The following is a 15,206-nucleotide window of genomic DNA, read 5'->3' as shown; positions in this document are numbered from 1 at the left end:
CGCACGCTTGGCACTACTTTGTTGATGCACGTGCGGCTACTGCGCACACAATTCACAAACACAGAAAATAATTTTTTTTTTGGTTTGGACTGGAGTGTACTTTCGGGGGTTACAGCACCCTTAACGGTCAAGCCAGCCGGCCCTTTACTTATGACACAGGCGCACGCTTGGCACTACTTTGTTGATGCACGTGCGGCTACTACGCACACAATTCACAAACACAGAAAATAATTTTTTTTTTGGTTTGGACTGGAGTGTACTTTCGGGGGTTACAGCACCCTTAACGGTCAAGCCAGCCGGCCCTTTACTTATGACACAGGCGCACGCTTGGCACTACTTTGTTGATGCACGTGCGGCTACTGCGCACACAATTCACAAACACAGAAAATAATTTTTTTTTTGGTTTGGACTGGAGTGTACTTTCGGGGGTTACAGCACCCTTTAACGGACAAGCCAGCCGGCCTTTTACTTATGGGACACAGGCGCACGCTTGGCACTACTTTGTTGATGCACGTGCGGCTACTGCGCACACAATTCACAAACACAGAAAATAATTTTTTTTTTGGTTTGGACTGGAGTGTACTTTCGGGGGTTACAGCACCCTTAACGGTCAAGCCAGCCGGCCCTTTACTTATGACACAGGCGCACGCTTGGCACTACTTTGTTGATGCACGTGCGGCTACTGCGCACACAATTCACAAACACAGAAAATAATTTTTTTTTGGTTTGGACTGGAGTGTACTTTCGGGGGTTACAGCACCCTTTAACGGTCAAGCCAGCCGGCCCTTTACTTATGACACAGGCGCACGCTTGGCATTACTTTGTTGATGCACGTGCGGCTACTGCGCACACAATTCACAAACACAGAAAATATATTATTTTTTTAGCACTTGGGGGGAGCACCCCTGATGGACAGAGCACCCCCTGGACAACACTACAGCACCCCTTTAGGACTGGGACACTGCACAGGACTTTGGAGTGGACACAGCCCCTATGGAGAACTGACTGCACAACACAGTCCAGCCAGCCCCTATGGACTTTGAAGTAGTGGACACAGCCCCTATTAACAACAGCAGCACAGCACAACACAGCCAGCCCCTATGGACTTTGAAGTAGTGGACAACAGCAGCACTACACTACACTACACAGCACTAACTCCCACCCTCCCTCTTCACTGTCCACAGCCGAGTGAGAAAATGGCGCCGACGCGGGTACCTTATATAGGATCCAAAACCCGCGAGACTCGGAAGGCGGGATGATGACGTTTTGCCTCGATGTCAGATCCGAGTCAGGCGGGAAAAGTCGAGCCTGACTCGGATCGGACTCGGATCGGGGGGGCTCGGATTTCAGAAATCCGAACCCGCTCACTCCTAGTTAATACTAGACAGTATTACCCCAGTTAGCGCTCACCTATCATATATTAAGCTCTGAAGGAACCTTACATGCCAGAATGGACTCAAGTTGCAAAATAATAACATTTATGAGCAAGAAAATTGATTAAAAAAAATTGATAAACATACAAATATTGGAAAGTCTGATGTCCCACTTGATAGTAAAGTTTGTAAGTCCGTATTAGGAATGCAATTGCCAAGCTTCACTCAGTGTCAGTTCATTGTTGTTAACACTCACAGCTCTGCTCTGCAGTAGTGCCAGCCGTACCATCCTCTAACTGGTGGATTGCCACCACTTTGTCCCAATTTCAAAAGCGTTGTGTTTGTTACTCTCTTCAAACTGTTCTTGCTGCCTGTAAGGTGATGCTGCATAGTCCTCAGCACAGATTACCACTTAAGAAAAAAGGTACTGGTTAGATACTTTGCACTAGAGTTTGTATTTTTCTAAAAAGAAAATATAATAGGGGTTATAGTTGCACAATTACTACCTCAAAAATGATTCATGATACTGGGGGTTGTAACTATGTAAAATGTGTCATGTTTTTTTTGGTTTTTTTTTATAACTATGTAGAAGTTTCTCATTGATATTTAAAAATAATAATAATTCATAAATGGGTTTAGAAGGTTGTCACTTACATAACTCTCCCAGAATTATGATGTTCTCACAAGAAGTGTAATACATGTGGCTAGATACCTGTGCATTACATTTATCTGAGCATTACTGTAATATTCTCAATAAGGACCAGCTATCTTGGTAAAGCAAACTCCACTCCAATTAGGAATTCAATTAGGTACGGACAGGAACCCTCTCCGGCCACACATACGTGGTCAGCAGACTGTGCATGCCCAGTAGCACTGTGTAGGTACAAAATAAAGTGACGGCTAATGTAATCACTTAATATTTTAAACAACGCTAGGATGGGTTCCTTTCGGAGACCCTTGCTGTGTGTGTGTGTGTGTTTTTTGATACATTCATGTAAACATTAAGTTTATGCACCCTGTGAAGGCTTTGAGGGTGTCTGCAATCTTTGCCTGTGCCTTTCTATTGCAATTTTTTTCAGACCTGCTAAAGCCCCCAGTGAGGTTATATCCTGTACCTAAAGATATCACACATATGCCTTGACATGAAGTATGACCTTCAAGCTTCAGTATTATGAAGCAGGGATTATCACATCTACATTATGTTTGCAGAAAAAATCTGGAGGAGAGGATAATGGGGGAAGAGATGGCAAACAAATTAACTGTACTCAATGGTGAGCTCTGACATAGCCTTACCAGTACCACCATAGGGCCTATATGGTCCTCTCTCTGCGCCCTCCCAAGTTCTCATTAACTCAGCGTCTGGACGTGATAACATCACGCTCAGCATTCAGGGAGGAGTGAGTAGCTGAAGGACTGCTTCAAGGCACTGTGGTGACTGTGCCTCAAGCCAGTCTGCTCACTGCACTTGCAACCTAATATTGAGATGGACATGGTGCACAGATTGAGAACCCCTACCCTAGAGGATTTGGCAGATACTGTAGTCTCCTTACCTGCTGGGAAAGCTGCATAGTGGATGGGCTGCCAATGTAAAAATATAAACTGTATGGGGCAAAGTTACTGCACAAACTTTTTGAGAGCTATATTAAGGTTTCTAAGTGTGGTTGACTATTGGATTCTATGTACAAAGCCATAATGGTCATTCTTCTTACACTGGGTAAAAATCCATTAATATGTGAGTCATAGCAGATCATTTCTTTAGCATCTGATATTAAAATATTGTCTAACGTACCTACATTCATATTGGCATATGTTATAACTTGTATAGTACAAATACCTTTTAAACCTATGACTATCAATATATTTCTGACCCTACAAATACTGGTAATCTGGACATTCTATCTGTCTATAGCTATGCATGCTGTCACCTAAGCATTTTTGCAGTGTCAGTTCAGACATCACCAGAGGTTATTGAGCATTATATATGGTCTGATAATACTGCTTTATGCAGATAATACATTATTTGTGGTGGACATTTTTGTAGATTCTTGTTTTTTAATTAAAGCAAGCTTGTGGTATCCCTTTGTAGGCCTTGCTGCAGCTCCTTTATTGGAGGTGGCGAGCAGTGAGATTGTCAGCTTGTTTAAATACTTGAGGCTTGCTGGCAGTCTCTAATCTGCTTCATTATTTATATGCTCAGCTGCATCCCATACTAGGGTGGGCATTCCCATTCTATGCTAAATCTGCCCCACAACTGGGAAGCACATAACATAAATCCATAGCACTGTACACTGTCAGACTCAGCAAATTGGATGATGATTTAGTAAGTTGTCGGCTGATAGGTTGCAGCACCTGGGACAGGACGTGATTAATATTGCCAAAGAACAATAGTCTTTTAGAGGTGCAGCAATAAAAATGCGCAGAGATTGACTCAACTATGTATATTGCATAATGTGTATCGTACATCTTGTACATCAGGCAAATCTGGGCATGTCTGCAACTGCATAAGTACTAGGGGGCGAATTCTGTAAATTAGTGAACTTGTGTATGAGGTCTCTATTCAGGAAACACTCTTAAAATGCTTTTTAGATTATTTAGCTTGATACAGCAATTCATTCTGAAACCAGTGTATTGAGCAGTTAATACAAAGTTGGAAAATATGATTGATCCACACTGGGGCTGTGGCCAGAAAGTAAACAAATTTGGGTTAGGTGGCTGGTCACGCCTGGAACAGCCTCTCCTGACTATTCAAGTGACAAATGGCGGTTCGTGATCTCTTTCTGCAATACTCCTATAGGCACCTTTTTTTTGGATATAGTAAAATGAATAACTCCTGCGGGGGTAGGACAGTACAAATGCTGAAATAGCATTGTGTGAATTTTTTTATGTGTTTTTTTTTTAGGCTCTATGCATTTAATGTGATTATTAAATGGGATGTAATTTTGCTTGTTACATTATGGAATATGTTAGATGTGTAAGACTTTTCCAGGGAGTTTTGTGAATTAGATGGCAATAGAGCTATCATGAATAATCTAATTTAAATTCTTCAATACGATTTGTGGATAAAGCTTTGCCAATGTAACCTGCGGACAGTACTTCATCCTACCATTGTGGGCGATACACTATTCCTTTTACCTGGGACCTGCAGAATTTTACTGTCTAGGATTTTGCACTATAGCTTTTTGGCATGGACCCAACTTTTACTTTCTATACCAGCTATAGGGTGTAAATTGGAAAGTGATAGACTGCTAACCAATCAGCTCCTGTCGTTTCTTCTTTAGGGTCCACAGGAACTACCTTGGGGTATGTAGTTGAAGCGATCCAATGCACCAAACAGCTACAGCTTTGGAGCTCCCAGCATGCACTGGTCCCCCTTCCTATATACCCCGCCCTCAGCCACAGACATTCAGTTTTTTTGTTTGGTGCGCGGTAAGACCAGTCGCACCTGTTATACAATGGGACTGCCTAGGCATGTCTTTGTCCATGTCCATGGCTTTTTTATTTTATGATTTACCTCAGAGTCTAGCGGTCCCAGGTGCCGATAATGACACATTTACCGCGACTCCTACCTCCGCCGAAACACCAGTACCGCTATATGCCCTGAGGTTTTCGGCAGGAATCAGCGTGGCTTAGCAGCGGCTTTTGCTGAATCCAGACTGCAGTCGGATCACAGAGGTGTCAGGTAAGCGATACCTCACGAGGAATCGTGCGTTGCAGTCCTGGCCTCCGGTGTAGAGACGCATCGGAAGTGGCTGCGGATGAAGACCTCGTGTAACGTGTCCTCATTAAGGCGGCCCGGACCATATCGTGTGTTGCTGGGGACGGGTGGTAAGACTCACTAGAGGCGCACTAGTCAACATCTTACTACTGTGAGGACAGCGTACCCGGCCGTAAAAATCGCAGCCTAGGGGATATAGGCACTCCCCCGGCCGCTCCTCCTCCCAGACGCAAATTTCCGGGTACGGATTCTCGCTTCTGGTTTACTATATCTGACCAACTCGTGTATGACACGCTCGCAGTTAACATTTGTGTGTGTACTGCTGAAGCGGTTGATCTCAGAGGTTTTGGTCTGTCTCTCTGTATACCTCTCCTTTGGCTCTGGTATATAGCACTCTACATCCTACCATTAGCCCTCTGGGGCTGGCTAGTTGATTCAGAGTCCATTTGCAATAGCAGTTGTGCATATTTATGCTTTGTATGTGACTGTAATGCTTACTGATATATTTATACACTCTGTTTTGTCAAGCTGTCAGTTATACCTATCGCTGTGTTTCTCATAAATCCCTCAGCAGCGGTGTGTGGGTTTTATCATTGATAGAGGTCACATTGCATTTATACTATACACCTTATACTATTTACACATTTGTGATGTCTAAAGGTGTAGGTGAGAAGGATGAACTGCCAGTGCTGAGAACATGTAAGTTCTGTTTTGCAGACCTGTCTGAGCAGGATGTTTTACAGGATGGATTGTGTAGTAACTGTTGTAAACAGCTACCTGGGTACACCTGCATCAGCACTAGAGACACCCTGGGTGGCCATTTTGCCTCAGGTTTTGTCATACCTAGTAGACAAGGCTGTATAAGCACGGGCTCCTTCAGCTGCGATATTACCTTATGCTATGGGGTGTTCACAGCATATGCATCCTTCTGTGTATATGCCCCCCATGAATTCCTGTTGGGTTAATTCTACTGCTCACTCTACTCAGAGTATTCCGCCGTCTATAGCCTCTCAGCAGGCAGATAGACCTGTAGCGGTAAAGCAGGGGCATAAGAGAGGTTCTCGTCAGTCGTTGCCTCTAGTGTCTGACTCAGCCTCCTCAGCAGACTCTGTTACTCAGAGTTCTGGGTCTTACTCAGTGGAAGAAGACAATCAGTCTCTTGTGGATGTCCCCTCTTTGGTGAGAGCGGTTAGAGCTGTCCTCAGTATAGAGGAAGAGGACGTTTCACTGACATCTAAGGCTCCGGTCTTTAGACTTCAGAAGATGGCTAAGGATTATTTTTCTCAGTCGGAGCAACTGACGATTCTCATGTCTGAGGCATGGGGTACTCCTAGTAGGCATTTCCATGCTACAAAGAATATAACCTCTCGATTCCCATTTGCACTTGGTGAGTGTAACAAATGGGAAGTTCCCCCGACGATAGATGCTCATGTTACAAGATTGATCAGGAACGCTACGTTACCCATTCCTGCAGCATTCTCTTTGAAAGAGGTTACAGATAGAAAACTTGACAATTATTTGAAATTCATGTTTTCATTATCTGGAGCTATTACCAGCCCAGCCATGGCTGTAGCCTGGGTAGCCAAAGCTGTAACCCGGGTAGCCAGAGCTATGGAAGATTGGACAAAATCGATGGAAGATACTATGCCGGATGCAACTAGAGAACAACGGTCTCTTCTCAGTCAAATGCGAGAAGCAGCTATGTATATGGGGGAAGCGGTGATTGACGCAGGTATCTTGGCCTCAAGGGTCTCTGCAAACTCAGTTGCAGCCTGAAGATCACATTGGCTAAAGACCTGGAAGGCGGATGCAGGGTCCAAAAAAAGGCCGTTGAATCTTTGCCTTTTGCGGAGAAGGTACTGTTTGGACCAGAGCTGGATCACATAATTACTTCTTTGGCAACACCGAAGTCTGCTGAATTACATCCACGACTACCTCTAAATTTAGGCAGTCGTCATCTCGGCCCTTTCACCCACTGGTTAGGGCAAAGAAACAGTCTTCCTCCAGACAGAGTAATTCCCACAGGAAGCCGCAGCCAAAGAAATCTTGGTCAACTAAACGTCCTGCTTCCAGGCCAGACGTTAAGCCTACTGTCTGATGGGGCGGGCCTTCCCCTGGAGGATATCTGGGTTGTAGGCCGACTTCTATAGTTCACCCAGGCCTGGCATCAGACGACTACGGATTCCTGGGTTCGGGAGCTGGTCTCTCATGGTTAGGCCATCACGTTCGTAAGGCATCCCCCTCAGAGGTTTGTTGGTACAACCCTGCCTTTGGATTCAGTCAGAGCTTCGGCCTACCGGGAGTCTATCGGGGCCCTCCTGAAGTCAGGAGTTATTGTCTCTGTTCTTGTGATGCAACAGGGAAGCAGTTATTATTCAAATTTATTTTTGATTCAAAAACCAAATGGGTCGTATCGCCCCATATTGAATCTGAAATCCTCTTAACAGACTCATCAATGTGCCCAAATTCCATATGGAAACCCTACGGTCAGTTATGCTGGCGATGATGCTTGGAGATTTCATGTTATCCCTGGACATACAGGGTCCTTGGCTGGATTCTTTTGGGGTTCCCTGCGTCTCGGACGTGAACCCCATAATGTTAGGGACGCTGGTATAGAGGAGCCTTGACGTTTGGCCCAGCGCTTATTCATATATTTGCAAATGTATGTAAACCAATACCTCTGAATTTCTATTATCATGTAGGATTCAAGTATTTTTGTTTTTGCTGCAGTGTGCTGGAGGGAAAATCCCCTTTTTTTTTCTGTAGCTCAGTGTAAACCCCACCCTTTACGAGCACCTGTGCAATGTCATTAAGTTGATGTGAGCGACCACCATACTTTTTGTTTGCAGTTCTGTGAGGCATGAAAGGAGCCAGCATTGGGAGGATGTTTTGGTCTGAATAATGCCATTAGGAGGTTTCTGGGGTACCTTCTAGGTGAGTCTGCTCTCAGCTTATACATGTACTGTTATTATGCAGTACATTAATTTGTAATTATATGACCCAGAGTGGGTGCTACTATTAGGTAGCAACAATTATTTTGGGGTGAGCGTTTGGGCGTGGTGCCCCCAAGGTTGCTCTGGCTGGGCCTTTTTTCAGGGCATCACCACTTAATTCACATAGATATTTTTTTATCACCTTTCTATTTGTTTGTCTATTATTTATGTCATTTTAACCCCGTACCATTAACACTTATTGATTTATCTTTACACAACTATACTTTACACTTCACTTTCACCCTTTTTTCCATTATTCGTGTGATGTCCTGGGGATGGTCCTTGGCTGGATTCTTTTGGGGTTCCCTGCGTCTCGGACGTGAACCCCATAATGTTAGGGACGCTGGTATAGAGGAGCCTTGACGTTTGGCCCAGCGCTTATTCATATATTTGCAAATGTATGTAAACCAATACCTCTGAATTTCTATTATCATGTAGGATTCAAGTATTTTTGTTTTTGCTGCAGTGTGCTGGAGGGAAAATCCCCTTTTTTTTTTTCTGTAGCTCAGTGTAAACCCCCCCCTTTACGAGCACCTGTGCAATGTCATTAAGTTGATGTGAGCGACCACCATACTTTTTGTTTGCATATCTGCATGTGCCAATTGCACAATTCCACCAAGGCTATCTGAGCTTGGCGGTAGATCAGCAACATTACCAATTTCAGGCTCTACCCTTCGGTCTGGCCACAGCCCCTCGGGTATTTACCAATATAATGGCAGTTATGGCGGCTCGTTTCAGACGACAAGGAGTCAGGATACTGCCATATTTGGACGACCTCCTGATATTGGCACATTCTCAGGAGATGTTACAATTAGGGATGTGCAGGTTCAGATTTGCACGCCGGGTTCGGATATTTCCCTCCAAAAAACGGGGCTCAGAAAGAGGCAAAACGTCATCTTTCATGGACAAACATCATCATTTCTAGACTTTTGTCCATGAAAGATGACGTTTTGCCTCTTTCTGAGCCCCGTTTTTTGGTGTGAAAAATCCGAACCCGGTGTGCAAATCCAAACTAATCCGAGCCTGCACATCCATAGTTACAATGTCATCTGCCGATGACTATTGTATGCTTACAATAGCACGATTGGGTAATCAATTGGAAAAAGTCGTCTCTTTCTCCAACTCAGCAGATGGTGCACTTTGGGGCGTTGCAGGACTCTCTGGTATAGAGGATTCTTCTACCAGAAGACAAGATTGTGGCACTACAGTCTTGTGTGCGCAGTCTTCTCTGCATGCTAACATGTGTCAGTACACTTGGCAATGCAGGTGCTGGGCTCCATGGTATCCACATTCGACATGGTGGCTTATGCCCAGTTCCACTCCAGGTCCCTGCAACAATGGATCCTGGCTCATTGGGATTGTCAGTATCATCGGATAAAGTGTCAGGTGATTCACATCTCGCCAGAGGTTCGGCCCTCCCTCGCTTGGTGGCTAGAGACGACTCATTTAAAGGAATGTAGTTATGAGATCGGCGGCCGCATTGCCGCCGGTCTCAATCCCGACACTACAATCCCGGCAGGGGATTTAACATAGGCATCGGTAATACCGACGACCTATGTTAATCCCAACGCCGGGACCCTGACAGGACGCCGGACCGATCTTCCAGCGCCGGAGGTAAGTAGCGATGTAGCCGGGGATGGGGGGATTAATCCAGCGATGGTGTGATGTATTGAAACATTGCATTCGCCGTACACACTGCATGACCCGGTGTACGACTGTGCAATGTGTTGTTACATGGTGCATGCAGATGGGACAATGCAATGAACGACCGTCATTAACGACGGATTGGGCGTATACGGTGTGTACGATATATCTTTCCGACCCGCATCAGAACAATATATTGTATAGTGTTGTACCCAGCTGAAGTCTTGTATGATCTGTGTAGAGGGGTCATATTTTACTAAGGAGCTTAAGAAGGTAGTTTCGGAACTGTGGTGTAACTAGGGGGGTTCAGCCAGGGCTTGTGCCACGGTCCAGGTCCGTTTCAGTCAGTGTAGTGCAGACTGCAGTGAGTGCGGTCCGCACTACACAGTAAAGCACACCTGCGGTGTGTTTGCTTTATCAGCCAGTTAGAGTCAGACCCCTTCTCCCCCTAACCCTCCCTTCTTGTAGCCTAACTCTTCCAACCCCGCACCCTAACCCTCCCCGTTAGTGCCTAAACCTCAGTCTCCCTCCTTCGTGCTTATATCTAACCCTACCTATGTCTCTCGGGCTGCCCTCATCTCACCATTACTGGTTACATTAACATGCGGTTTCACACTCCTCCAGATAACCAGAGCCCTGGCCATGCCAGGCAAGGCGCATTACAGCCAAGCGCTGCGCCACTGTCCCAACGTGGTGTCATGACGTTGCTAGACACAGTAGCCAATAGTCATCCTCCCCTTGTTGTTCTCGGAGAAGCCTTCCACCTGCTGTCAATCAAAGTAATGTGGGGCCAAGAGCGTCAGGGCTTGTGAGGGTCTAATGCCGAACCATATGCTCACAAACTTTGTCCCCGCCAGATTACATGAGCTGCTGCAGGAAAAGCCCAGTAAATTAGATCTGTAATGGCTTCCTGATAAGGAGAAAGGATTAGTGTGTGTGCCTGTGTATATAGCCTATGTTACTCAAAGAATCTCAAGGAATATTACAGAGAAAACCCGATCAAAATCTATTTACTAGTTCTCCAGTTTATTGCGAACATACAGACATACAAACAATTTTATATAGATGGGTGTGTGTACACACACACACACACACACACACACACACACACACAGTCAGGTGCATAAATATTGGGACATTGACAGAATTTTCATATTTTGGCCTCTATTCACCACCACAATGGCTTTGAAATGAAACAAACAAGATGTGCTTTAACTGCAGAATTTCAGATTTAATTTGAGGGTAATTACATCCAAATCAGGTGAACGGTGTAGGAATTACAACGGTATCTATATGTGCCTCCCACTTTTTAAGGGGCCAGAAGTAATGGGACAAACTAAACAATCCTAAATCTAACTTTCACTTTTTAATACTTTGTTGCAAATCCTTTGTAGGCAATTACAGCCTGAAGTCTGGAACGCATAGACATCACCAGATGCTGGGTTTCATCCCTGGTGATGCTCTGCCAGGCCTCTACTGCAAATGTCTTCAGGTCCTGCTTGTTCTTGGGGCATTTTCCCTTCAGTTTTGTCTCCATCAAGTGAAATGCATGCTCAATTGGATTCAGGTCAGGGGATTGACTTGGTCATTGCATAACATTCCACTTTTTAGCATTTGACTGAATATGAGCATATAATATTGCCCGAAACACTTCAGAATTAATTCTGCTGCTTTTGTCAGCAGTCACATCATCAATAAATACAAGGAAACCAGTTCGATTGGCAGCCATACATGCCCACACCATGACACTATCATGCTTCACTGATGAAGTGGTATGTTTTGGATCATGAACAGTTCCTTTCCTTCTCCATACTCTTCTCTTCCCATCACTCTGGTACAAGTTGATCTTTGTCTCATCTGTCCATAGGATGTTGTTCCAGAACTGTAATGGCTTTTTTAGATGTTGTTTGGCAAACTCTAATCTGGTCTTCCTGTTTTTGAGGCTCACCAATGGTTTACATCTTGTGGTGAACCCTCTATATTCACTCTTGTGAAGTCTTCTCTTGATTGTTGACTTTGACACATATACACCTACCTCCTGGAGAGTGTTCTTGATTTGGCCAACTGTTGTGAAGGGGTTTTTCTTCACCAGGGAAATAATTATTCTGTCATCCACCACAGTTGTTTTCCGTGGCCTTCCGGGTCTTTTGGTGTTGCTGAGCTCTCCGGTGCGTTCTTTCTTTTCAAGAATGTTCCAAACAGTTGATTTGGCCACACTTAATGTCTTTGCTATCTCTCTGATGGGTTTGTTTTGATTTTTCAGCCTAATGATGGCTTGCTTCACTGATAGTGACAGCTCTTTGCATCTCATATTGAGAGTCGACAGCAACTGATTCCAAATGCAAATGTCACACCTAGAATCAACTCCAGACCTTTTACCTGCTTAATTGATAATGAAATAACGAGGGAATAGCCCACACCTGTCCATGAAATAGCTTTTGAGTTGATAATCTTAGATAGATAGATTACTTTTGGCCCCTTAAAAAGTGGGAGGCACATATAGAAACCGTTGTAATTCCTACACCGTTCATCTGATTTGGATGTAATTACCCTCAAATTAAATCTGAAAGTCTGCAGTTAAAGCACATCTTGTTTGTTTCATTTCAAAGCCATTGTGGTGGTGAATAGAGGCCAAAATATGAAAATTCTGTCAATGTCCCAATATTTATGCACCTGACCTGTGTGTGGTGTGTGTGTATGTATATATATATATATATATATATATATATATATATTATACACGTATACAAATGTGTTGTAGCTATAAACAACTGTTTGAATCATTTTAGGTAGATCGTGACTATAATTTTGGTTGCTATTATGTGTGTATATTGCACAATGTTATTAACCAAGGCCCAATGCACAATAAATTGACTAATACAACATGAGTCATTATTGGAAATACAAACTGACCTCTTTTTCCACTTGTATTGTGTTATGTCTTACGTTACAGAGCACAGTGGCAGGAAAGAGCCTTACTCTTATGAACGGCTGCTTTTTGGGGCCTGCGCTGGACTCCTGGGTCAGTCATCCTCTTACCCTCTGGATGTGGTGAGGCGGCGCATGCAGACTGCTGGGGTAACTGGACACACATACAGCTCCATACTTGGCACCATGCGGGAAGTGGTGGCAGAAGAGGGTTTCATTCGTGGCCTGTACAAAGGGCTCAGTATGAACTGGGTAAAGGGTCCAATGGCAGTTGGCATCAGCTTTACTACCTTTGATCTAACACAGATTCTTCTGAAGAAGCTCCAGCGAGTTACCGCCATCCAGCGGTAGAATGCATAGTAATTGGAACCCTTGTGCTATTTTAGGAGTGTGTTAAAACCGCAAATTCCAACTGGCCATTCCGAATGAACAAAGGTGGTTTTGCGCTCTGTAAAGAATTTGTTTGGTGCTAGGTTAGTTAGCCAATATATGGCTATGGGATAACGTATTTAGTTACAATTGCCAAGTGGTAAAAGAGTCACTGTTTGAATAGGGGTTTATGGTGTTACCGGAGCGGAAAGCACTACCGAGTCTTTCCCCCGTTCTTCCTCATACTGAGCTGCTGCTGCCACACCAGCACTTCCCTTGTGTACCAGGACTCCCTCATCAGAGACATATGATGTTCCCTATCTATGTCTATTAACCAGCTTTTACAGTACTACTTGTATACTAGTTATCCAAGTGTCCTACAGGAGGCTCTTATAAGTCCTAACTTTCAATCTTGCTTCTGCAAAAATATTTAATGAGCTTAAGGGCTGCAGTGTAGTTTCACACCAGTATCTTGGGATAGCACAAGCCAAATGAAATGTCCTAAAGTTTAGGCCAGCTTTGGAAGCTATTTTATGCCAATGAGTAAAAGTTCTGCGATCTTCCATGCTTCGTGTTTGAGGACTGCAGTTGGCCTTTAAAAATACAATCTTACCCTTTCAGCAGCAGAATAACTTGAAGTGCCATTATTTGTGTCTATGGAAACGTTTATATGATTGCACATAATTGTGAGTTTTGTCCATGTTCATAAGTATTACGCTTGTGTGTACAGGTATACACAAACAAATTTACATATGTGCATATGCATGTGCACAAATAAGAGTTCCAGTGTTAACAGCCTGTTAGTGATTAATATAAACCCCCCAAAACAAAGCACACTGACATGCGCTGTCACCAACAGATGACTCACAAGTACACAATTTTGCACAAGATACCTTTGCTGCTGTAAGAGTTTTTTTGATATCTATTAAAATAAGATGTTTGTGCTTTGGCCATGTTCTGCTGTGTTGCAGTGACAGTACTTTTGGAAAAATGTTTATATATAAATACATATATATATTTTAAATAACTCGCGAGTTTGTATATTTAATAAAATAGAATAAAAACTTAACAGGTATTGAATCTATTTTTGATTGGTATTTTATTGTATTTTATGATATACAGATGTTTTCTGAGGATTATATGGTGATGTGTGTGTTTGTAAGTGTGAAACAATGGTCTATATTAGAAAGTGGGAAACTTGTCATCCTTCGTGGCAGGGGTATGTTTGTTTATTATGTTTGTGTGCGTGTGAATTAAGCAGAACTTCATTATATTATTAAGATTCCAACAGCGTAAGTAAATAATAATAATATGTATATAAATGGTAGAAAGTATCGTCAAGGAGTTCCCACACCTTTCACAGGTCTTGATAAGCTGACTATCTTAAGTTCTTTGCAATGCAGTCCAAAATGAAGCTAAAAATGTAAGCTGTGGAGCTCATCTTATACTGTACAGTAAAGGCCGATAATATTAAACCTTATATAAATATCACCAGTTTATTCAATCAACAGATAAAGAATATACAAATTAATTCTAGGGGGTATGTTTTACTAAAGTGCGGGTTTATAGAAGTGGAGGTGTTGCCCATAGCAACCAATCAGCTTCTACTTGTTTATCTAGCATCTTCTAGAACAGTGGTTCTCAAACTCGGTCCTCAGGACCCCACACAGATTATGTTTTGCAGGTCACCCAGCAGGTGCACAAGTGTAGTCATTACTCACTGACACATTTTTAAATATACTCAGGTGGAGCTAATTATGTCACTTGTGATTATGTGAGGAGACCTGGAAAACATGCACTGTTTGGGGTCCTGAGGACCGAGTTTGAGAACCTGTGTTCTAGAAGATAATAGCAGTGATCGCAAATACGCGCTATAGCGTATATTTTACCAAATTTTGAGGACCGGGGTGGGTTCCCTAGAACACGCTCTGCTGCAGCCAATCCCTAGCTGTCAATTAGGACTGATGTACCGTGGCCAGCTGCAGACTGTAAAAAGCGGAGGTGGAGCCAGGAGAGACCATTTTTGGCACCTCTCTTTGCATGCAGCAGCAATACAGGAACATGAAGCGGCTCCCTGACCTGGCGTGAAGACAGCCCCTGCACTTGCCATAACACAATGTGCAGGAGGCTGCAGAAGATGGTTTGTCTCTGTGCTGTGGCTGCGTTAACAGGAGGATTCCAGTA

The 15,206-nt window shown here is 43.7% G+C and overlaps 1 protein-coding gene across 4 annotated transcripts in view; it reads left to right on the top strand.

The window, feature by feature from the left end:
- SLC25A42 (solute carrier family 25 member 42) overlaps positions 1 to 14,106 on the top strand; it is a 60,533-nt gene extending 46,427 nt beyond the window's left edge. For all 4 annotated transcript variants that reach the window (XM_088478431.1, XM_088478432.1, XM_088478434.1 and 1 more), the window contains exon 8: positions 12,679 to 14,106. In XM_088478431.1, the coding sequence (XP_088334557.1) occupies positions 12,679 to 13,004 (326 nt within the window). In that variant the 3' untranslated portion in view covers positions 13,005 to 14,106. The remainder of the gene's footprint in view (positions 1 to 12,678) is intronic.
- The last annotated feature ends 1,100 nt before the right edge of the window (positions 14,107 to 15,206 follow it).

Source organism: Taudactylus pleione, unplaced genomic scaffold (assembly GCF_031769625.1).
Source record: "Taudactylus pleione unplaced genomic scaffold, aTauple2 ptg000214l, whole genome shotgun sequence".
In the NCBI taxonomy this organism is placed as follows: Eukaryota; Metazoa; Chordata; class Amphibia; order Anura; family Myobatrachidae; genus Taudactylus; species Taudactylus pleione.
Note: the sequence above shows the minus strand (reverse complement) of the source record. Positions and strands in the feature narration are given on the sequence as shown.